Source organism: Sycon ciliatum, chromosome 3 (genome assembly GCF_964019385.1).
Source record: "Sycon ciliatum chromosome 3, ocSycCili1.1, whole genome shotgun sequence".
NCBI lineage: Eukaryota > Metazoa > Porifera > Calcarea > Leucosolenida > Sycettidae > Sycon > Sycon ciliatum.
Genome location: NC_088645.1, coordinates 17,784,945 through 17,809,871, shown reverse-complemented (window position 1 = coordinate 17,809,871; position 24,927 = coordinate 17,784,945). Strand labels below are relative to the sequence as shown.

The 24,927-nt window shown below is 44.6% G+C and overlaps 2 protein-coding genes across 2 annotated transcripts in view; both read left to right on the top strand.

Moving 5' to 3' along the window:
* The window catches only part of LOC135812890 (latent-transforming growth factor beta-binding protein 2-like), a 105,976-nt gene that overhangs the window by 49,012 nt on the left and 32,037 nt on the right, over positions 1 to 24,927 (top strand). The gene's annotated exons all lie outside the window — the stretch shown is intronic.
* LOC135812351 (uncharacterized) lies at positions 5,346 to 24,062 on the top strand. The gene is made up of 8 exons (XM_065325729.1): positions 5,346 to 5,710; positions 8,395 to 8,916; positions 14,279 to 14,401; positions 15,393 to 15,515; positions 15,959 to 16,081; positions 17,044 to 17,166; positions 18,455 to 18,577; positions 22,978 to 24,062. The coding sequence occupies exons 1-8, from the start codon at positions 5,656 to 5,658 to the stop codon at positions 23,478 to 23,480; spliced, it is 1,695 nt and encodes a 564-aa protein (XP_065181801.1). The 5' UTR covers positions 5,346 to 5,655; the 3' UTR covers positions 23,481 to 24,062.

Here is a 24,927-nt window from a genome sequence, read left to right as displayed (position 1 = left end):
CTAGGAGCGTATTGAACCTGCCGTTAGGCGAACCTGCAAAAGACCACCACTTCTGACTCGACAAACCAGCATTTAGTATTATTTCACCCTCACCAGTCCTCCAGATGTACACTGAAGAAGCAAAAACTGCAGGTAGCAAGATTGATTTATGACTACAGGAAGAAAAAGGACCAATGAACTACAAGTTACGCTATAATGTTCACTAACACCACCAGTTACTAAACAATCAGCTCATGCAATAACATTGCACAACGCTGACCAAAGGTACTGACGTTCTACAGCTACATGTAACTGCCAATGAGCTGTAGTGTGTCGTGCAATGTTATCTCATGATCTGATTGTCAAGTACATATAACTAGTAGTGTTAGTGGACATTCTAGCGTAATTTGTTGTACATTTCTTCAATGTAGTAGTAGTAGTACGTGCATCTGCGCGATCCACACCAGTTCAAATGAACACTAGGAAATTTTACAACCGAACATTTTCCTTCCCCTCTCCTCATTGTACACTTCATTGTTCATTGAAGAATTGGAGACGTTTTCAATTTGTTGTAGTTCGTTGGTCCTTTTTTCTTCCAATACCTCTTTGGCTTCCCATCCGAGTCTGATTTACGAATATCTCGCGTTTTAACAGTGCAGCAAGTACATGTAGAAGGACAATCAAGGCTTGTCCTTGTTCTTCTGTACCAGAGATGTTACCAAGTGATTTGGTTGGTGACACCACTGCATCATCAATTGATAGCTGCTGTTCAAGCATTCGCATCGTACCTCGCGAACGTTGCCCTATTTAATAACCACGAAAGTAATTGCAATGAATTCTTTAAAACGGTTTAGTCGCAACGAAAACAATGGTACTTGGTCCTGTAGCGTGGCCACTTCACCTCGTGGGAAGCACTTTTGTACGCGCGTCTATCACTGAGGGTTTGAGCTGAAGGAGACTGATGAAATGTGTGCTCCAGAACCCCTCATTTTAGAACACTGAAGCAGAAATGCAGTACTATGCATAGAGATTACACTGACACCTCGTCGTTTCCAGCGCAACAAACATTATAGTGAAGCTCTAGTTAGAAGCAGCGTGATTCAGAGCCACTCACTCTTTGTCTATGCATCCTCAACATCCTCTACAGTATTATGCTCCATTCCATAATATTTTAAATACAACAGTGCATGCCACCAAACAAACCCATTGTTGACAGTTGTTGACGGTTCGCCGTGTTCGTAGGACCAGTAAGATCTGTACAACATGATTGTACTCCCTGGAGACATGTTTCCCTAGGGAAATATATCATTCATTACGCACCGCAAGTCCGCAACCAAATCTGTTGATGCGAACGTCAACAGTAAGGCCGACAATAAAATAGGAATGTTCGGACATAATTTAATTATACAGAAATATTTAACCAGTGAATATTTGATTGTATTCAACCGCTGGACGATAAATATGGGTAAGTGCATGGCAGGGAGGGCATTGTGGCTTAACCCTAGAACTACCAAACTTTCAACTACCCTAGAAGTACCGGAGGCATGATATGACTCCACTGGACTTATACATACCTGCTTGGAAATATTTTCGGCAATATGTGCAGAAACAGAAGTCCTTGGGGCAAAAGGTACCTTTTAAAAGGATGAACCAATGGCAGGTGCACTATCTTGGAGACCAGCAGCTGGCATTGCGCGCAGCGAAAGGGCGACCTCTCGTCAGTTTACGGAAAAATAAAAGAGCATTTGCTTGCCATGCTCATCCTGCAAACTCTACATTTCAGTCCATTACCCCGGAAATGGCTGCTGCTGGGCCAACCTGCTGGATTTTTTCTCAACCAGGTTGGCCATTCTTTGACTACTGTGATAAATACATTTACGAGCGCAAGGAGAACGTGGTGTCGCGACTCATAGCAAACGAATAATTTCAGCTCGACATCGTATCCGGAGACCATCTTCGTGATCAAACCTCAAGTAGCAGAGTAGTTCCTGGAAACTATTTTTTAGGGATTTTACTTGATTATATGGCGTCCATTCCTATCCAGCCGAAGGGCCGTCGGCAGATTATTGCGGGTACAGAGGACGCCTCTTGAGTAAATTTGCGAAACCAATGCCATGATATTGCCTTCACTCAAAGTAGAGTCCTCTCCAATTTTCTGTTTTCCCTCCTACCTTGTGCACTTGATCATGACATGGATCATATTCCGGTCAATAAATGCAAATACTGCATCTGCCCCATCTTCAAAATTGTGAATATCTCGGAAAAGCCCGCAAACTTCGGTAGCAACAACCGGTTGCGCGCATTCGCGCTTGCTTAGTGCAACACATTTTCCACTATCTACCAATTTTTCCAGAGAACCCAGCTTCATGAAGGAAATCCTGCACGGGTTTTGGAGATTGATGTTCGTTTATGTGTATGGCTCCATAGCTTTATCACCACCATTATCCTCTTGCTCCCTTGACTCCGGTTCCTTATCAGATTGATCGAGAAGCCGGAGCAATTAGTATTCACTCATCTTCATCTGGAGCATATAATTATGTGTCTCTGTGTTCGGTCACTTCTAATTGCTCGCGCACAATGCTCCAGGCACTCTCCTCTCATTTATCCCCAAACTCCTGCCCAAAAATTTCAAAATCAAATGAAATTATTTATCGGCAGCGACACTGCGCCTACTGAACATGGCTTCCGCCAGACCAACGTAAACTCAAAGGACGCTACTAGACTATTATATGTGCCCTGGCATTTCATATCGTTCTATGCTGCAGATGACATAGTGAATCACTTTCCAAACTTAGGACAAACAAATTTGTCTGTTTCGGCAGGATTCGAGATTACGATATTGACCATAACGAGACGTCAAATGTGCATATTAGCATGTCCATATGTACAAATCACCACCTTCATGGTCCCCAATCTCCTTGCTCCCAAATGTATTCCTCTTCACGTTATTCACGTGTGGTTCTAAGCCAAATTCGCCCATTTATTGATGCCTATGGTATGTGGAGTCATATGATGCCGCACGGTAGTTCTAGGTAGCACCCCCTGGCATTTCAGAACTGTACTAAATTTTTGAAAACACAACCCACTGCCATTAACAAAATACAAAATAAATAAAAGTCACAAAATTTTGGGAGATTCAAAGCCCCCATATAACAGCAATCCCATTTTGAAATTCGCAATGGATCATAATGATGCCTCGGGTACTTCTAGGGTTAAAGAGAGAAAGTTGTGCTGTCTAATTATTTGGTCGACATTTGTTTATGTCATGCACATTATCTGACCTCTCATGAGTTGACTATGTTTTTCTATTCTCCTTCCCGGCAAGCCGTCAACTACTTTCATGACGATTTCACCAGGAAGCATCAGCACCTTTCAGAGCACGACCTTTAATATCACTACATATGTTGTCGTGCCAGCAGTAGTTTCTATCCTGGCAGTAGCTCTGGGACTTACGGCCCTAGTCTGCTGTGTGAAGAACAGGAAACTGTCCAGAATGAAAGGTAGAGGAGGTGATCAAGCGCTGTGTAGATGTTCTACAACACCTGAATCACGTCTAGGCCAGATTGATGCTGTCACACTAACGACAAATGAACTGTATACCTTACCAGCATGCTCATCGGAAGTGCACAACAGTGCGTGCACGATCGGAAACTCAAACGCGACCAGCACAGTGTCTACCAGCTCTACTAGCCAGGTGGGCATGACCTTGAATCCTGTGTATGACGACAGTGCACTACATGTACCACTGGCCGTGAGGCTAAGCAACACCACAAATCCAAGTGACAATGGATACGAGGAGGTAGATATTTGCTCAAAGACTTGACACACATCGCAGGCTTGCAAGAGAAAATCCTTATCCACCTTACTTGGCCTTCAATTCCCCAACAGGACTTGTGATAGAAAAATTATCTTTTCGGCACCTCTCCACATTCCACCACGGACACAAATCTTATCACACAAGCAGGACCACTCTTTTGATTACGTGCCTTCAGCTGAGAAACGGGACACTGATTGTTTACATTATTGCTCTTCGTGAAATATATATTTATGTTCTTTGATATTTCTGATTTCGTCATGTCTTGACCCTTATCATGACAGATTGTTGCCATACATTGTGCCTGCTATTGCTGGCCAAGCGGTCTAGAGTGCACGTATTTTCGTCATTTCCTGTACTCGATTAATCAACCACGACTACGGTGTAGCGGACACAAGAGTATTGAATTCTCACGTTCACACAATTTGAATTCGATTTACTAAGCATAACATGCCGACCTTTGTCACTGCTTGTTGTGCATCCACACTCAATTGTTGATCTGTTCGCTTCATCTTTTTCTCCTTTGTCTTTTTCTTCTTTGCGATTTGGATATGTCATGATACTTCAGTAAAAACCAGTGAATAATACAAGTGTGTACATGAACACGAGGCACACGTCCTCCCCTTGATGGCATAAGCAAACTACAATTTGATGGAGAAAGAATTTCATTGGGCTACATGGGCGTTATTGACGAGGAGAAGGGGATGGATTATGCTTGAGAAACACTACATTGCCACGATCCAGGTTATGCGTGCTTCCCCTAGCTGCATCTCATGTTTGGCAGACCGCAATGACGTACTCTCAATGCAGAACATTAATTGCAGTCAGTTTTCTTCAGATTTTCCCGTTTGCGTCTTTCTCTCAATCAGTGAAAACGAATTTGAGGAATCACATCATGCACTAGTAGGTTGAACTAGCCCTTGGCCCCCAGAAGTACAAAGTCAAGTGGGTCCAATTCGTTCAACTCTCATCCCACTGAGGAGTAGTTCATGACATCCATATGACATTCCCCACCGATGCCATCATGCGTATCGGAAGATCAATATTATCTAGGGCCATGTACACAAGAGCTCGGGAGTTGAAGTACTCGTAGAAAAAAGCCGCCGAAAATGCTGAGCTTGATGACCGTCCATCAGCCTATTGATGACCTTCCATCGTGTCTATTGATAAGTGCGAAGGGCATGCACAAAACACGTTGCACGCAGCAGGAAAGACTGCACACGGAAATAAGCACTGACTGGTCCTTTGCCGTCACTGAATTCCGCAGCTGTGATACCATGCTTGACCAAGATTGGTGTAGCTCGCCTACCATGCAACTGGGAATGTCGACACAGGAAATAATTGCACCACCCCAGCTGTCAAATTCCGTCCTGAATTCACTGAAGCAGCGTGAGAAAAGGAAGAGACACTCTGATTTCGTGCCATCTCGTACTTACATTTCTTTTATAAGCGAGCCAGCAGAAAGTGATCGTATTGCACACAACGAATCATGGTCAGGATGCCAAACCGTTGCTCGGCCAGATGGATATTGATCACCAGCATGGCACCAAGGTGTTGTGTGTGTTACCGTCTGTCCCTTGCTCAGTGTCCGCAATGTTTGAACTAACTACATAAGCACTGTCTGGAATGAATTGCCAGCAACGTCACGTCACGTGGGACGTACACGTCTGCTTTTGCTTGTGCGCTAACGTTTCCTGAAACAGTCAACGGCATCATGGCTGTTTGAAGAGGCTTCAATCTGCCGCATAATGCCACGTCATAGACGGAGAACTATTTACATTTAACTACTAGTGTAAGCGCAGAACGTGTTCAACTTTCATCATCATTAATAGCAGAGGCTGTCAGAGACTCGTTTGGAATCAATGACCCAAAGGAATTGTACAGCGAAGAAAATAGAGCGAACGCAAACTCCAAGAGGTAAGAACTAACCTGCACTGTTGTTTTCGGATCCAAAAAGTCACTTACTAAAGTATATCAAGAGTACATAACCCTCAGCTCCAGCTCTGCATAGGGCCGTCGTCCAGCGTAATTGGATCTTTGCGTCATAATACAGTCCAGATCCGACCACGCTCGACCAAGACCTTCTGCAGAGCTGGAATAGGCGTTGCGCACTCTGGGGGGGTTATGTACTCTTGCTTGTACGTGAGATGGCTTTCAAGTTCGAGTTGTGCGCTCAAGTTTCTGTGAGGTTGAACGGGGGTTCACTGCAATTGGCCTACGGTGAGAAGTCCGAGAAATAATATTAATATCGAATCAGCGAGCTTTCTTGCGCTGTCCCTTGTCCCTAGAACCACACAAGAGGCTTGTATTCTGGAGTACCACCAAACGCCACACTGCCTATAGCCGGGTTTTAGCTTGGCTGCGGTGCTGCTTGGCATCTTCTCTTGCCAGGTCTGCCATCCGCGGATCACGCTCTGTTCGCCGTCGTCACTTCGACCTCGCGCCTGTCGAGCTTGTCCAGGTTGAGGCGCGTCTGGCTCGACATTAGACTGTATTCATTCGTCCTGAGTGCCACGGATAACATGTGGAATGCCATGAATGTTTTTCTCGCAGATGTACCCTGGTCTCAGGTCCTTGCCTCCCACTGGATCGACACGGCTGTCTCCGCATTCACTGACATCCTTGAAGGTGCCTTGGACCTATATATAGGAAGATCCTCACCTCCTCGTCGGAAATCACGCCACAAACCCTGCCCCTGGATGACTCCATCACTGAAAGCAGCTATTAAAGTCAAGAGCGATCTCTACAGCATCTACCGGAAATACCCATCCCCTACAAATTTCAACAAATACAAACACTAACGTAACTATGTAAAATGCCTTTCCAGATCCTGCCATAGCTGCTACATCCGCAACCTCCGTGCCACGATATCTCCCACAAACCCTCGCCTCCCATCCCTCCCTGTGCTCATTCGTCAACTGCGAAATCCTACCAGCGCCCGGGTCATACCTTCGAAGATGGTGGGCCCCAATGGTCGAACAAGCACCTCTCCGGCATCCATTGGTAACTTATTGAACCGCCACTTCGTCAGTGCTGGCTTACAGGTTGACCCCGATGCTCCTATTCCCACTATTTCCTCCCTACCTCCACCAGCAACTACATTGCACTCCCTGATCATCACCTCATTGACTGTTCACAAGTATATTGCAAGACTGCCTCTGAACAAATCCCCGGAGCTGATAGGATCACCAATGAGATCCTCAGGAAACTGAGCTACTCAATTGCCCGCCCACTTTCCATTCTTTTTAACCTTTCCCTCTCCTCCGGCACATTCCCGTCACGATGGAAGTCAGCCACTGTCATTCCAGTGTACAAAAATAAAGGCGACAAGAACAACCCGTCTAATTACCGACCAATCTCCCTCCTGTCCTGCGTCTCCAAACTGCTAGAGAGAATAGTGTACGACCGCTTGTACGACCATATCTCCCCTCTTCTTCACCCCGCACAATCTGGCTTCCGCCGTAAGGACAACACATCCCTGCAATTGTCCCGCATAATCCAAGACCTCTGCTCCTTAAAAGACCAGCGGCAGGTCTCCTGCATCTGTTTCTTCGACCTTCCCCAAGGCCTTCGACACCGTGTGGCACAAGGGCCTGATCGCCAAACTTCGTGCCCATGGTGTCTCCGGCTCCCTACTCGCCTGGATAACTAGCTACCTCTTGGACCGAAATCAGTGCGTCACAGTAAATGGAACCTTATCTGACCCCGAGTCTGTGACATCCGGAGTGCCCCAGGGCTCCATTTTAGGTCCCCTGCTCTTCCTCACATACGTTAATGACCTCCCCTATTCAATTCTCAATATTTCTTTGTTTGCAGATGATACCACTGTCCTTGCTTCCTCCCCATCTCATGCCACCCTGTACCCCAAAGTTCAGACCTGTATCAACGACATTGTTCACTGGATGAGCACTTGCCGATGATAGTAGAGGGTGGCTGCTTCGAACGTTGTTACTTGCAACTTCCTTCATAATGACAGTCATGCTACTTGTTTGATTTAAGCATGGCGTTTGGAGCACGTCGGACACTCAGTAAACTTGCAATAAAGTACCTCTTCCCGTTCCATACACATGCTGCGGGGAATACAGCGATCAGTAGAGATTGAGTGAGCGGGGTGTGCTCAGCACAAAGTACCGGGTAACTCAGCAGAAACCGTGTGCTTTGCTTATGAGTTACGTATGTTGTCAACTACATGTACATGATTGTATTACAGGGAATTTAGATGCCTTTTGGAACATGAAAAAAGGAGAAGGACAAAACTGTTACGAGTTATGACTAACTGTCCACCAACGTAACAATTATACAGTCAGTGAGTGCGACAAAATGGCTTTTTGGCATTCACCATCCGAGTTCACCTTTCATAAACAGTATGCATAGAGACTTTACTGCTATGAACCTGTGATTATCTGCTTTTAACAGGTAAGTGAGACTGACGTGATTAAGGATGGTCACAAATGCAGTCGTTACATTGGAAAGAATGCTGGAAATTGACTTCACATATTTCGTGTGCTCATTTTTTTCGTGATTATCGTCCAAGTGATTTGAAGTATAGTTTCAGCGATGAAGTGTTTTTTGCATGACGTTTGATATGTTGTCTCATTTAGGCCTGAACATGTTGTTCATCAAACACGTTATTCCCACGCTACTGCTTGTGAGCGGCTGGAATGTCACAAGAGGTTTGACAAAAACGTCACCTTGCTTTGCAACAGGTCGTCCATCACTTCCACTGTCCAGTGGTGATGGCATATTACGATATTCGTCAGTAACTGGCCCCCAACCAATGCTAAGAACTTTATTAGTTCCTCCAGGGCCGTACGAGGTGATTTTCGATTATCCACCACAATGTTACATGGTAGCCAAGGAGATCACAATCGAGTCAGAAGGCAGCTGTATTGTCCAGATACACACGAGGGAACGGATCGACTCAAAATCACCGTGGACACAATGGAATCCTAACCAAATTACCGAAACCAAGCAGTCTGGTGGGATGGTAGTAGATCGTTTTAAGTTTGTAGTCTCTGTCAAAATCCTCAAGCACCAGTTAAATCTTCGCTTTCACATGGCATATGGATCTTGTAAAGTGGCACTTAATGGTAATGAGCCTTACATTACTGTGATATCAGAAGGTAAGTGAACAAACATTTATTATGCAGTCTTTTAATGCGGAAGCACGAAACTTTAATTAAGTAGCAGCAAACAAGCCTTGATTGCCCTTGTTGGTCTGAATAAAAGAAAAACATTCACAGTTCGCGTTAGACTCGGCTAGAAGCCGAATTTCCGCATCCGTAGGGACGCCACCAACCCTCTAGGATCAAGGCGCAGATGCAGTTCATGTTTGTTCTGTGGTGCAGTCTTATAATTATTCATGTATTTTTACGTAGTCAAGTGGTGTGCTTCACTGTCCGAAGAGTGCTCAATACCCATGTAGGGCAGAGCCTTGTACAGAAGAGAGAGATTGGAAGCTTTGTTACAACTCTGAGTTTTGCGATACAAACCGGCGCGACCCCATGTACTTTAATCGAAGACCCCGTCGCGCTTTGGAGTGCATCGATACCAACTGTGGACTGAGGCGCGAGTGTAGTCATCGGTGCAAATGTTTCAAATACATCTTTTCGAATTACCGTGAATGCTGCCCCCGTGTCCACCAGAGCTGCTACCACTGCGTCTTTGCCTTTTTGTCGTCTGGAAATTTTTATTTGCAAATGGCAGCCTTTCGTCCAATATCGACGAACGCAGTGGGCAGTTCGGGTGAACACAGGGGAAACAACCCCCCTCACAATAGAAACCACGAACCCCAGTAAGCGTAACACTAAGGCAATGCACAAGAACGGAAATCTCACAATAATCGACGTAACAAATTTAAGGGCGTGAACAAGCATCGTAAAGAACAGGATCGAGTACGGTAATAACAGAGTGACAGTCGACTTAACAGAATGAACGGCATGGAGGAACATCGTAAATAACAGGATAGAGTACGGCAGTAACAAAGTAAAAGGTTTATATGTCGAGGCAAAAGTGTTCGTATCGGTGGTGATTTTCGATATCGGAGTCGAAGTGGTTGGCAGCCTCTCGTCAGCCACTAAAAGCGGTTTAAAGAATTACGTGAGTCCGAGCGGTCGCCAAAATGTTGCGAGTTTTGGGAACGCTTTTTGGTGAAACAGTCACGTTCAATGTGTCCTCGACGCTGACAAAAGAAACAAACAGGCGGTTCGCGGAAACTGATTCTACGATCCGACCTACGATCCCCCATTTGGCTACGCGATTCCGAGCTGTGCGGACGTTTGAAATCTCGGCGCTCAGGCGAAGGTGAGCGTGGTCGACTACTCGCCGGTTTCTGGTGTTCCAACAAAATTTTGCTAACACGCTCAGCTACACGCTCAACAAGTTCGTCTTCGTCAAAAATTTTCGATGGTGCGCGTACTTGAGAAACAGATGCAAATTCGGCGGCCGCAGCTGCAAGGACCGTACTCGACTTCTGTAAGTTTGTTTCCACTACCAAAGCTCTACGCTGTGCGGCGTCAAGTGTCTGTGGATCGAAATCGATTACTTTATCTTTAATTGGTGGATCTAAAGCATCGATAAACGCTTCTTTTGCGATGTCGTCGATTACTTCCGACGTCGCAGAAGGATATGCACGCGCAGTCATTAGTCTTATATCGGTGGCGAGTTTTACCAAACATTCGTTTGGGGATCGTCTACGATGGCGCAGTTTGACTCGAAACAAAGACGAATTCTCTTTTGGCAAAAAGTGATCAACCAACACAGTTCTCAATTGTACATAATCTTCGACTACCGATTTATCGCAGGCCAACAAAAATCTCGATGCTTCTTTCCTCAAAGATTTGCGCAAGAATCGGTACCGCAGTGCATCGCGATCATTAATCATAAGTCTCGAGGACGAGGCCACAGGTGAACTACAACTTTGATCAAAATCGGTATCTAACAAATTTTCGCAGCGCTCGACAGGTGGAAACCCATACGCCTCGCAAGCTGAATCAAACTCTAGAAAGAATACCTCGATATCTTCGCCAGGCGCGCCAGAAAACACAGGGAAACTACCAGCAGGTATGCGACACGGATCAACAGTCATTTTCGTTTATAAATTTTGGAACGGTACAGAAGTTTGGAATGATAGAGAAAAGAAAGATGGCACCTAACAAAAGTTCGGTACGACACAAAGATTTGTAAGCTAGAATTTCGAGCAAGGTACTACAAGAACTAAGTAGAGTTGAACCGAAACGAGACACAAGTAAAATGCAAGAAGGGCGCCTACCGAAAGTTTGGAACGATACAAATATTGAAAGCTAACACGACGAGCAAGGTGGTACGAGAACGAAGTCGAGTCGAAACGAAACGAGACACAAGTAAAATGCAATACAGTCGGTAGAGCAGGGGTACTTACGGTTCTCAGGGTCGTGAGGTCGAGCGAAAGATCGGGCGCCAATGTTAGGACTGATACAGTCACACTTCAACGATCGGAGCAAGTCGACACGACAAGGAATCTCAATGGTTCGGGATAGGATAAGGTAAGAAAGACCAAGCAAGGCGAGCACGACAAGGCTAGACAGGCTAGAAGGGGGAGAGCAAATGCTCCAGCAAGAGCTTATCTAGGGCCTGGGTAGCTATGGAGATAAATGTGCCAAAGCGCGAGTCCAGCTACCCAGGCCAAAGAAAGAAAAGATTAGGAAAAGCAACCAGGGTGAGTACGAGGCTGTGAAGGTGAGTACGTCGAGTGAATGTGAGTGCGCGCCCTAAAAGGTGAGTTCGCGCCTGTAAAGGTGAGTACGAGAGCAAAGGTAAGTCCGCGCCTGAAAAGGTGAGTACGAGAGTGGAAGTGAGTGCGCGCCCATAAAGGTGAGTTCGCGCCTGTAAAGGTGAGTACGAGAGTGAAAGTGAGTGCGCGCCTGTAAAGGTGAGTACGAGAGTGAAAGTGAGTGCGCGCCCGAAAAGGTGAGTACGAGAGTGAAAGTGAGTGCGCGCCCGAAAAGGTGAGTTCGAGGGTGCGAGTGCGTACGAGTGTGCGAGTGCGTGCATATGTGAAATCGTGAACCTAACATATATTTCTAAAGATCATCAGGCTTGCAAGCCTAGCAGGCGAGCCTGATGATTGTAGAAATACTTGAAACTTAGAGTTGAGCCACAGCTTCCAATCTCTCTTGTGTATTTTTTAGTACTACTAGTAATAAACAAACTGGAAATTATATAATCGTTGGATTGTTATTCTATTGTTTGTACACCAGGGTTATAATAATCAATTGTCAACACAGGCAAGGCTTCTTGCAGGCCGCTTGGTCTGTTTATTTACCCGGATATCATTCATCTTGTTCTCTTAGCATATGCGCCCACTTCGAGTTATCCATGTGAACGCGAGAAATAGTATTTTTGGTTATAGGACCAATTTCAAAGAAATAAGAACGAACCCAGTCACAGTACGGGGAAGAGAGAAGATTAGAAAAAAATGTACCAGCGGTTAAGATCAGGATATATGGTCACCAAGAATTTTCCTGCCCGCTATGAGTTGGTGTGTGTGTGGTGAGGGGTGTCGCTGTAATGTTTTGTCGCTACAACGAGATACAACAAAACTATTACAGGGTCCTTGTGGTGCACGTTCACAACAATAACGGGCACATAGACGTTTTGCAGTTACCACGGTGGCTCAGTAATGGCCTTGATGTATTGATATTCACCAAGGTTCTCGACATCTAAGGCTTTCAGCTTGTGCTTGTCTTCTTTACGCGTACCTTCCCCTCCTATGTTAGTACTAATAACTCAAAACCTTCCAAATTGGAAGGCAGTTGGAGTGCGCATCCATGTGGTAGAGGTGATTAGCAGTTTAAAAAGTCAGTACCGTCCGTCAGTGTCGTGCAATGTTATCGCATGACAGTATAGCGTAGCTTGTAGTTCCTTCGTCCTATTTCTTTCCTTTAAAATCTTCCCATGCTGTCCAGCCGAGCCATATTCCTCTCTATTGTCCTCAATAAGTGTATAAAGGTTATAATAAAACAAGTGCAATGATAATGCTGATATTTGCACAGCACAGCACACCAAACACTGTGAGATGTTACAATGACTGCTACAACACTCAGTGAACCTCTGTGACTAGTCCTCAGCCCTGAAGCTCTCTTCATACAATGACCCACGACGTACCCCCCCCCCCCCCCGCCCATGTTTAACTAAAAATGAAACGTCGCAACTACCACAGCTACACGACTAACGAGAAAGGCAGTAAATGATCACTGCATCGATAAAACACACATCGAGAAGTCAGGGTGTGGAATTGGGCTACAAACACTGCGCCTGCGAAAAGCCATTGCGAAGTTAAGGGGGCAGCCTACCCATAAATTTCAATTGACCGTAACTTTGGTGTTTCTCAATGGATTTGAGTGAAATTTTGACCACACACTCCTGCCACTATGCTGGCCCTCAGGACATGATTTACAAGTTCTTGCGCCTCACTGACAGGCTTTCCAGGCCGCAAAAACTCAAATTTCCGGCAGAGTGCTACGGTGTGCGAGCCACCCAGGAGCCAAACAAATGCATTTACATTTTTTCACATTTTCGTGCGCATTCTGTTCGTGCGCGGGACTCAAACCTAGAACAAGTCCAGAAGCAGCCATGGGTGATGGGGTAGGGCCCCTCAACGAGGCCCTGGAATCTGTCACAACGGAACGAGTGGGCGTTCTCTCACACACTCCCACAGACCCAAGTCAATTTTTGAATTTTTTTAGGTTTAGCACGTGCTACGAGGTCGTACCTTTGATACAACATCCAGTGCTGGGACCTCCACAGCAAGCCATTTCCACAGCGCTGCACACCAAATCCAGGATACCATCAGAAACCGGCAAAGACTACCACTCACGTTTCACAACTGCCTAGTACTGAATCCTACCTGACTTCTTGACACGACTCAAACTTGCCAAAGTCACTAAATCAACGTCAACTACAATAATCAAGCCACATATCTGCAACGTCACGAGGGTGCTGGCAAAAGTCCTGCTGCACGTGGCTCAAAAACCTGATTTTATGGACTTGGAGCAAAATTCTGCACACTTTCACGTGTTTCCATGATACAAGTTGCGCACGGTCTGCTCACATTCAAATACAGTGCTGCCAACAAATGACAGCCTGCAACAAAAAAATCTTTCCTTGCAAGGGCACATTTTCGGCCATACCTCTTGAACGGCCGGTCAGATCGGGACACAATTTTCAGAGAATTTGCAGCTATTCATGCTCTTTCAACTGACGTAGCACTCAATATGAATTTACAAATTCGATTTTTCAGCGAATTTTTGGGTAGTCTGCCACCTTAAACGAATGCGTTCAAGCACAGCATATTGCTGAAGCAAACGTTTCTTGAAAATCTCGCCGTTATTTTTCAGGAGCCCAAATGTTCAAGTTACTTAAAGAGACACAGGATTTCTAACTTTGTCCGTAGGAAAGGGTACTGTTTCTATTTGTGGTGCTGTTTTTCTTTTTTGCATGATGCAGATATCGATGAATGCAAGAATGCAACAACCTGCAGTCCAAGTCCCAGAGGTACCTGTACTAACACATTCGGTAGTTACCAATGCTCTTGTAATGCCGGATATACTCATGGATCAACGTGTCAAGGCAAGTAACCTGATTTCACGATCAGCACCATTTCTTTAATAACTTTGGACAGTTTGGAGTATATTATCATTAGTCGCAGAGTGTGCTACTGAAAATTTGTGACTCGCAAAGTTGAAAACCAGGTCAAATTTCCATATAGCAAAATCTTATGAATGTTGAACTGTTGAATATCTTACCCACTGAAGTACTCATGTTTGCTTTAGGAATACACCTGGGTGGACTTGCACTAGTGTGCATATAGAAGTCAGGCTAATCAGTTGAAACTTAGATCTTCACACTGAGCCATCACCAGACAACGTAGCCATGCACTAAGCTAGCAGATCCAGAAATAAATTATCAAAGTCTAATCACATTATCAAAGATGTCTGATTATAGACAGCCTAAAGATGGGAGGATCGACTTTTGGAAACCATGGCCTTTTCCTTACCAAGTATGCATCGGACACACGCAGCGTAACATTTTTTTGTTGTAAGGCTAACCCTCGCAGAATCGTGGTGGCAGGGACACTACAATAATCCTTTACAAGGACTGATCCATATTCTCCAATGTTTGCTCAAAGGTAATTGTGGTGCAATATGAACGCTGGCTTGGTTTCATCAATCCAAATCTCTACCCCCCCCCCCCCCTCTACACCCCAATTTAGGATCAGGCACCTAAAGTAGCAGATATTATGTACACTGAACCTTGTGTGACCAGTGCTATTCTTCCTTTGCACATTTGAGGGCAACACGGTGAAGGGATATGGGACAAGAAATTCGGCTAGTTTTGCAAATATGTGTAAATGATAAAAAATGTATGGAGAAGCAAGCACAAAGCCCATATTTGTGGAATGTAAAGTGGGTTTGGGGCCTTTAATAGTGCGGCCAAAACCGGTTCTAAAATGCCAGGGGGGGGGGGGCAGAACCTAGACATAGTGATCAACATCAGGCTGGGTGGTAAGCGGATACATTCGTTCTTAGCTTCGCCATTTCATATTGCTTCTATCTTTTAGATTTTGACGAGTGCTCAAACACCCCTGGCGTCTGTCAACATATCACAGATAGTATCTGCAAGAATTCACCCGGTTCTTATCGTTGTCAGTGCAATTCAGGGTACACAGGAGTAACATGTCAAGGTACAGGTCAAGTATGGATACTTTATCAATTGTACAGGTTAAATATTTCACTTGTTATTATCGCATTTATAAAAAATAAAAAGAACCAAGGAACTACATCCATACATCCTCAGTCTTCAAACGGTCTCTGGGCTGCACCAATCACTAAAAGGCTAGTAAAAGCAAGGCACTACAAGTTACACTATAATGTCCACTAACACCACCAGTTACTAAACAATCAGCTCATGCCATAACACTGCACGACACTGACCGACGGTACTGATGTTCTACAACTAACTGGCTAACAGCTCTTGCACATCTTGGATGCGCACTCCAACAGCCCTCCAACTTGGAAAACCTTGAGTGTATGTACTTTTGTGTGAGAAATGTCGTGGCACCCCCCTTCATCACTATCCTGGCTACGCACCTGACCACTATGTTTTATATGACAATCTCATACCCAGATATAAACGAGTGTACACCAGAAACGGGTGTCTGCAACAGCACAGCTAACAGTCACTGCAACAACATTCCTGGCTCATATCAATGTCTTTGCAGGACTGGATACACAGGCTCAACATGTCAAGGTACAGGCTGTCTGAATAGTAATGATCTTGATGGCATGCGAACGTGATGGGAGCGGGAGAGATTGTGCGTATTGAAGTGGAAATAATCTGTTGACATGCTAGTGGGACACTGTTTTTTTATTTTTACTAAGTACAGAGAGAGAGAGAGGGGTGGGGGGGGGGGGGGCGGGGGTGGAGAGAGAACAAGAATAGAGAAAAATAGATTCAAAGACAGTTCAGATGCAGTGAACATCATGCAATGCTTGGGGGGGGGGAGCTTCAGGATGGAAATAGTTCTGAACTGTTAGAGGGAGTCTGTGGCCCAATGCCACTGGCTTCGGCGAAGATGGTGGTGGACGTTCGATTTGAAGGATTGTAGGCGATACTTTCAGATCTACAATACTCTGAACTAGCAAATTCGTTGATCCCAGAGCTGAGGCTGAGTCTGCTATATACTCTGAACTAGCCATAATTCCCTGTTGTACTGTATACTACACGCTGCTTTGGTGACTTCGTGAGCACTTTCAACACACATTGTGCATCCATTCTTGGTTTTCAACTCTTATAACTAGCACAGAGAACTCCCAAAGTCGAGGGGAGAATTTCTTCAAATCACATTCAGAGGAATAGGTATTTTCAGAGGACCGACGTGCGTGCTCGTGTCTCAATGTTAATTTTTGCTTGGTGGTTGGTGGACAAACCATTCTCTTCAGAGATTTCTGATTGAGTTTACTTGGTGTAGAAATCACCAGGTGACGTATGAGACGGTATGTAGTTGAAACAGTAGGGTCGGCTAACTTTGGTGCTTCACTACTTCCAAGTGTCCTTTTAAGAGCGCGAATAAGGACGATTCGTGGGAAGTTTTGATATTGGTAGCTTGCTTGAGCATAATCTCTCGAGTCCGCTGGAAAAAAAGGCATACGCTCGATGATGTTTGTGAGATTGAAGGTGATATCAATGCTGTTTCTGTATTCACATGCCAGATATCAATGAATGTACACCTTATACGGGTATTTGCAACAATATTGCTAACAGTGAATGCAACAATGCACCTGGATCTTATCAATGTGTTTGCAAGTCAGGCTTTACAGGAACACCTTGTAAAGGTAAGATGCTAGTATATAATTTCATATGGTTGATAGGAAACGTCCAATCTAGCCAAAGCACCCTTGAACATGAAAAGCATTTTAAGAAGTATCAGCACACAAGTGGGCGCCAATGTCCAGGGAAGCACAACCATGCAAACCCACGTACGGAAGTGCACACACACACTGTCTCTCATATGCACATCTTAGGCCTTAGATAAAATTATATAAATTAATTTTATTTCCATTGCTATCAGGTTCGGCCTCATTTCCTCTGTGCTGCGCTGATGAGTTCAAAAAGAACGAAACAGCATGCTGTCCACAGATTGAGTATTTCGCTCCTACTCTTGTAGCGGTTGAGCACTCTTGCGTGGGGTAGCGCCTTTGCTGTTTGCGTTATGCAGAGCTCACTGACTTGTCAGTTTGAGCACTCTGGCAAGGTACGTTCGGGCCTGATTGGAAATTTTTACTTCCATTGCTATCAGGTTCGGCCTCATTTCCTCTGTGCTGCGCTGATGAGTTCAAAAAGAACGAAACAGCATGCTGTCCGCAGATTGAGTATTTCGCTCCTACTCTTGTAGCAGTTGAGCACTCTTGCGTGGGGTAGCGCCTTTGCTGTTTGCGTTATGCAGAGCTCACTGACTTGTCAGTTTGAGCACTCTGGCAAGGTACGTTCGGGCCTGATTGGAAATTTTTACTTCCATTGCTATCAGGTTCGGCCTCATTTCCTCTGTGCTGCGCTGATGAGTTCAAAAAGAACGGAACAGCACGCTGTCCGCAGATTGAGTAAATTAATATTATATAGCAGACTCAGCGGAGGTTGGTTGTAACTCTGAGTTTCATGCCGCTAGGCAATCATCAGACAACTGATACTCGGGTCTACCCAACAGTATGCTTATAAACACATAGGGCCACAAGCATAAACAAATTTAGCGCTAAATTATAGATATAACGCCGAAGGACATGATTATAAAACGCCAAAAGACGCCATTAATTTGGTGCTCAACTGGTAGCAATGCTGAAGAGGTGAAATCAGAAACTAATACATGTTAGCCATCTCCGATGGACAAACCCCGGCGTTAGTGCTGAGACGAGAGACTGGGCAACGGTCTGTCGTCACAGTTACATCAGTAAAATAAAACCAGACGGAAGTGACGCTTCAAGCGTCACACAGACCAGCAATGTGGAACCACAGGTACTTGTGAACTACGAAGAGAAATGGTTACGAAAGAAGTCGAAATTGTGAGGTGGTCCCTGCGCTTCACACGTTCGTGTAACGCGGGTCTAACAAACACCCCCTTCCTTTCAGATATCAACGAATGTAAGGACGACAGAGACATCTGCAAGAGTACAATCAACAGTGAATGTAACAACACCATCGGATCGTATGAATGTGTTTGCCAAGATGGATACTCTGCACCTCCATTTCAAGGTATCGATTCGCTCGGATTTGCGATGTCACATGTTAAACTTCAATCTATGTGTGCAATATCCATGGATTCTTGAGTTTTAGGCTTACTTAGGAGTCTGAAATTCTTTCAAGGCGCCCAATCCATGTGAGCAAATATCGCTTGTCCATTCCCAAAACTGCCATTCCTCTATTTTTATATTTTGACGAATACTCAAACTACCCTGGCGTCTGTCAACGCATCACACACAGTACATTTACCTACAAAAATGTACCCAGTTCGTATCGTAGCCAGTGTAGTTCAGCTTACACAGGAGTAACGTGTCAAGGTACAGGTCAAGCACGGACACTTATCAATAGTAGTGATTCTGGGGTTTTCCCTACTCTAAAGTTTACATTGTCTTGATAAAATTGATACTCATGCGGTATGAACTGGTTTTGCACTTTTCCGATTGGTTATAAATGAGCATCGTCACCAGAGGTCGAGTATGACGTCACGATCACAAACAAACCGTGTTAAAGAATAGTAGTACCCAGATCCAACTTGAAACAAAAAAAAGATCATGTGGAACCAAAAGACCTGGAGAAGAAAATCAAAGAGAAGTCCAAGCAAGTTGGACGCCCTCAATTTGGACCCCAGCGACGGGAACTTGACAAACTCAGGGTTCTTATCCAAAGCACACTAGGAGCGCATTAAACCTGCCGTAAGGCGAACCTGCAAAAGACCACCACTTCCGACTTGACAAACCAGCCTTTAGTAGAATTCCACCCACACCTGTCCTCCAGCTGTACACTGAAGAAACAAAAACTGCAGGTAGCAAGATTGATTTATGAATATAGGAAGAGAAAGGACCAATGAACTACAAGTTACGCTATAATGTTAACTAACACCACCAGTTACTAAACAATCAGCTCATGCGATAACATTGCACAACACTGACCAAAGGTACTGACGTTCTGCAACTACATGTAACTGCCAATCTGCTCTAGCGTGTCGTGCAATGTTATCGCATGACCTGATTGCCATGTAGCTAGTAGTGTTAGTGGACATTATAGCGTAACTTGTAGTTTATTTCTTCAACGTAGTAGTAGTACGTGCATCTGCGCGATCCACACTAGTTCAAATGAACACTAGGAAATTTGAGAACCGAACATTTTCCTTCCCCTCTCCCCATTGTACTCTTCATTGTACATTGAAGAATTGGAGAAGTTTTCAATTTGTTGCAGTTCGTTGGTCCTTTTTTCTTCCAATACATCCTTGGCTCTCCGTCCGAGTCTGGTTTATGACTATCTCGCGTTTTAACAGCGCAGCAAGTACATGTAGAAGGAAAATCAAGGCTTGTCCTTGTTCTTCTGTACCAGAGATGTTACCAAGTGATTTGGTTGGCGACACCACTGCATCATCAATTGATAGCTGCTGTTCAAGCATTCGCATCGTACCTCGCGAACGTTGCCCTATTTAATAACCATGAAAGTATTTGCAATGAATTCTTAACGGTTTAGTCGCAACGAAAACAATGATACATGGTCCAGTAGCATCGCCACTTCACGTAGCTCGTGGGAAGCACTTTTGTACGCACGTCTTTCATTGAGGGTTGAGCTGAAGGAGGCTGATGAAATGTGCGCTCCAGAAGCATTCCTTTTAGAGCACTGAAGCAGAGACGCAGTACTGAATACATAATAATACAATGCATAGAGATTTAACAACCATGAAAGTAATTGCCGTGAACTCTCAAATGGTATACTACCTCCGACAAGCGAAACTTGGCGCGTTCTTTTACTTCAAATTACTCGAAATAAATCACACTTTAGGCCACACTTTGTTTTTTCTATGTTTCTCGTCGGCAAATTTTAACAAAAGGTATGCGGGCGGGCGGAAAAAAAACAAAAGCCAAGGAAAAAACAAGAACAATTTCTACTGAAAACTGGATACATTTTACATGTATATACGTGACTGATACAAGACACTGTGTATACCATGATTGTACTAGTATGGGACTACATTGTACAATCATGTACATGTAGTCCCATACATGTACATGATTGCACTACATTATCACACCAGCCCACGAATATCAGGCACACTGCAACAATGAGAGTATACATTTGATGATTACGAGATGGCGAAGAGAACATACATTTATCTGCTATCGCATCAACAAACGCTTTCCCACTGGTCATTTTTGGTTTGTTACTTCAACGTTCTTGTGTCCGCTTATCAAACTCTTGTCTCCACGCTGCTCATCTTTCCCTCGCCATGCGTCTATTGCTTGGATTTTCTGGCCACGACATCGTTCCACAGTCGCCAGTTGCCACGGAACTCGTCCGACTTACGGTATTCCTGGGACCCACGAGGCTCAGGCAGTGAACGACTGAAAGCTTCGTCATGGCAGCCTTATCGCAGAGAATGGATAGGACGGGGAGCGCTCCTTTCCTGCTGTGGTGCAAACGTTTACGATTTTGATTGACGCCTACATCTAGCTGCTGCAGCATGTGCAGAGTACAACATACTAGTCATGTGCATGTACGTAGTCCACTGTATGAACTTTTTTTTCTTCCGAAAATTCTGAAAACCTACGCGGGCGATGACGAGAAACATAGAAAAAACAAAGTGTGGCCTTACAATCAAAACTAATGATTGACTCAACACAAATTCAACTTTGTATTGCTCAACAAAGACATTAGAGACATCTGTTAGGCTGAACAACTGTCTTCTGATTCAGAGATCGCAGTTTCTTCTGGAGAGGAATTGTCCCTGTTTTGAGACGAGAGTGCGACTAGAGCGGATTCAGTTGCAGCAAGTACCTCTGTTGTAATCTCTCTGAAAATCTCGAAGTCGCTCCTGTGTGCTGTGCTCGAGCCACGGTGTCGAGGGTAGTCGTTTCCGCCGCCACTATCCGGATTGACGTGGTAAGAACTGTGCAACACCTCCACAAGCGCCTGGACTCCAACTCTTTTGCAGGGTATTCTCGCCAACTGTCCAAAATTGACTGCAGCAATTCCTGGCGATTTTCCTTAGCCACCAGAGACGCATCGCTTCAGTGGCTGTTGAAAAACGCTAGGATTATTTGCTATGGACGCATGGACTCTGTGCTGGCGGAGTGACCAAGAGGAGAGAGGGAGAGAACTCCTTGGTTTTGCATTGCCATGCGAAAGCACGACAATTCTCCTTCGCACAATGGACGCGCGCACAGTTTTCCTGGTACACGAGAGACACGCTTGCCTCTGACTAAGTCTTAGCCATGTGCCACTCACCAGCTCGTCGCTTGGCTTTCTGCACCCGGTCGCATGGAGCTACAACCACTAAGTAGGTCGTACCACACAGCCTTGTGAAGTAGTTTTGGTATCAACACGAAAAATAAAAAAAAACGCGCCAAGTTTCGCTTGTCGGAGGTAGTAATTGCAACGCAAACGTACATGGTCCAGTAAAAAAATAAATAAAAAATAAATAAAAAAGTAGCATCGCCACATCACCTCGTGGGAAGCACTTTCGTACGCGCGTCTTTCACTGATGGTTGAGCTGAAGGAGACTTATGAAATGTGTGCTCCAGAACCACTCATTTTAGAGCACTGAAGCAGAAAGAAACGCAGTTCTATGCATAGAGATGACACTGACGCCTCGTCGTTTCCAGCGCAAGAAACACTATAGTGAAGCCCTAGTTAGAAGCAGCGTGATTCAGAGTCACTCACTCTTTGTCTATGCATCCTCAATATCCTCTACAGTATAATGCTCCACTCCATAATATTTTAAATACAATAGTGCATGCCACCAAACGAACCCATTTTTGACTATTCGCCGTGTTAGTAGGACCTGTAAGCTCTGCACAACATGATTGTTCTCCGAGTCCCTGGAGATATGTTTCCCTGGGTAAACATATCGTTCATTGCGCCGCGCCACCAAATCTGTTGATACGAGCGTCAACAGGAAGGCCGACAATAACATTGGAATGTTCGGACATAATTATACAGAATATTTTACCCGTGAATACATATGTATTTGATTGTATTCAACCGCTGGACGATAAATATGGGTTAGTGCATAGAAGGGAGGGCATTATGGCTTAAAGAGATAAAGTTGTACTGCCTAATTATTTGGCAATAAATAAGATAAATTGTGCACTCATAACAACAGCAAAAAATGAAGAAAGTCAAGTTCCATAACGTTTTCTTGTGACTGTCATCAGTGGAACGCCGTCACATCAAAATGTAATAACTAAAACACACACTTATATACATGTAGCGTTATGGAACTTGACTTTCTTCATTTTTGCTGTTGTTATGAGTGCATAATTTATCTTATTTATTGCCATTTTACGACTATTGTCTCCTCGTCGATTGCCTAATTATTTGGTCGACATTTGTTTATGTCATGCACATACTCTGACCTCTCATGAGTTGATTATGTTTTCCGATACTCCTTCCAGTCATGCCGTCGACCATTTTCATGACGATATCAACAGGAAGCATCAGCACCTTTCAGAGCACGACCTCTCATACCACGACCTATATCGTCGTGGCAGCAGTAGCTTCTATCCTGGCAGTAGCTCTGGGACTTACCGCCCTAGTCTGCTGCGTGAAGAACAGGAAACTGTCCAGAATGAAAAGTAAAGGAGGCGATCAAGCGCTGTATAGATGTTCTACAGCACCCGAATCACGTCTAAGCCAGATTGATGCTGTCACACTGACGACAAATGAACTGTATACCTTACCAGCATGCGCATCGGAAGTGCACAACAGTGCGTGCACGATCGGAAACTCAAACGCGATCAGCACAGTGCCTGCCAGCTGTACTAGGCAGGTTGGCATGACCTTGAATCCTGTGTATGACGACAGTGCACTACATGTACCACTGGCCGTGAGGCTAAGCAACACCACAAATCCCAGTGACAATGGATACGAGGAGGTAGATATTTGCTCAAAGACTTGACACACATCGCAGGCTGGCAAGAGAAAATCCTTATCCACCTTACTTGGCCTTCAATTCCCCAACAGGATTTGTCATAGAACGATTATCTTTTCGGCACCTCTCCACATTCCTCCGCGGATACAAATCTTATCACACAAGCAGGACCATCCTTTTGATTACGTGCCTTTAGCTGAGAAACGGAACACTGATTGTTTACATTATTGCTCTTCGTGAAATAAATATTTATGTTCTTTGATATTTCTGATTTCGTTGTGTCTTCACCCTTTTCATGACATATTGTTGCCATACATTGTGCCTGCTATTGCTGGGCAACCGTTCTAGAGGCATGCAAGTATTTTCGTCATTCCTGTACTCGATTAATCAACCACGACTACGGTGTAGCGGACACAAGAGTATTGAATTCTCACGTTCACACAATTTGAATTCGATTTACTAAGCATAACATGCCGACCTTTGTCACTGCTTGTTGTGCATCCACACTCAATTACTGATCTGTTCGCTTCATCTTTTTCTCCTTTGTCTTTTTCTTCTTTGCGATTTGGATATGTGATGCTTCAGTAAAAACCAGTGAATAATACAAGTGTGTACAGGAACACGAGGCACACGTCCTCCCCTTGATGGCATAAACAAACTACAATGTGATAGAGAAAGAATTTCATTGGACTACATGGGCATTCTTGACGAGGAGAAGGAGATGGATTATGCTTGAGAAACACTACATTGCCAAGATCCAGGTTGTGCGTGCTTCCCCTAGCTGCATTTCATGTTTGGCATTAAAAAAAACCATGTACAGGATAGGTTTGCTTCCGTGCAGCGGCAAACCGCAGTGACGTACTCTCCATGCAGACAATTAATTGGTGGCAGTCCGTTTTCTTCAGACGTTTCACGTTTGCGTCTTTCTCTCAATCAGTGAAAACTAATTTAAGGAACATCATGCACGAGTAGGTAGAACTAGCCCTTGGCCCCCAGAAGTACAAAGTCAATTGTGTCCAATGCGTTCAACTCTCATCCCACTTAGGAGTAGTTCATGACATCCATATCGAACCATTATGACATCCCCCATGGATGCCATCATGCGTAACGGAAGATCGATAATATTAGGACCATGTACAGAAGAGCTTGGGAGTGGAAGTACATGTACACGTAGAACAAAAGGGATGAAAATGCTGAAGTTGATGAACTCCCATCGTGACTATTGATGACTGTCCATGGTCTATTGATAAGTACGAAGGGCATGCACAAAACACGTTGCACTCAACAGGAAAGCCTGCACACGGAAATAGGCACTGACTGGTCCTTTGTTGTAACTGAGAGCAAGGCATTCGTGATATGCATGTCCCAGACTGACAACTTAACATAACCACGGATAATATTTAAGGCATAGCCTAGCGTCTTTACGGGGATTTTCCGCAGCTGTGATACCATGCTCGACCAAGATCGGTGTAGC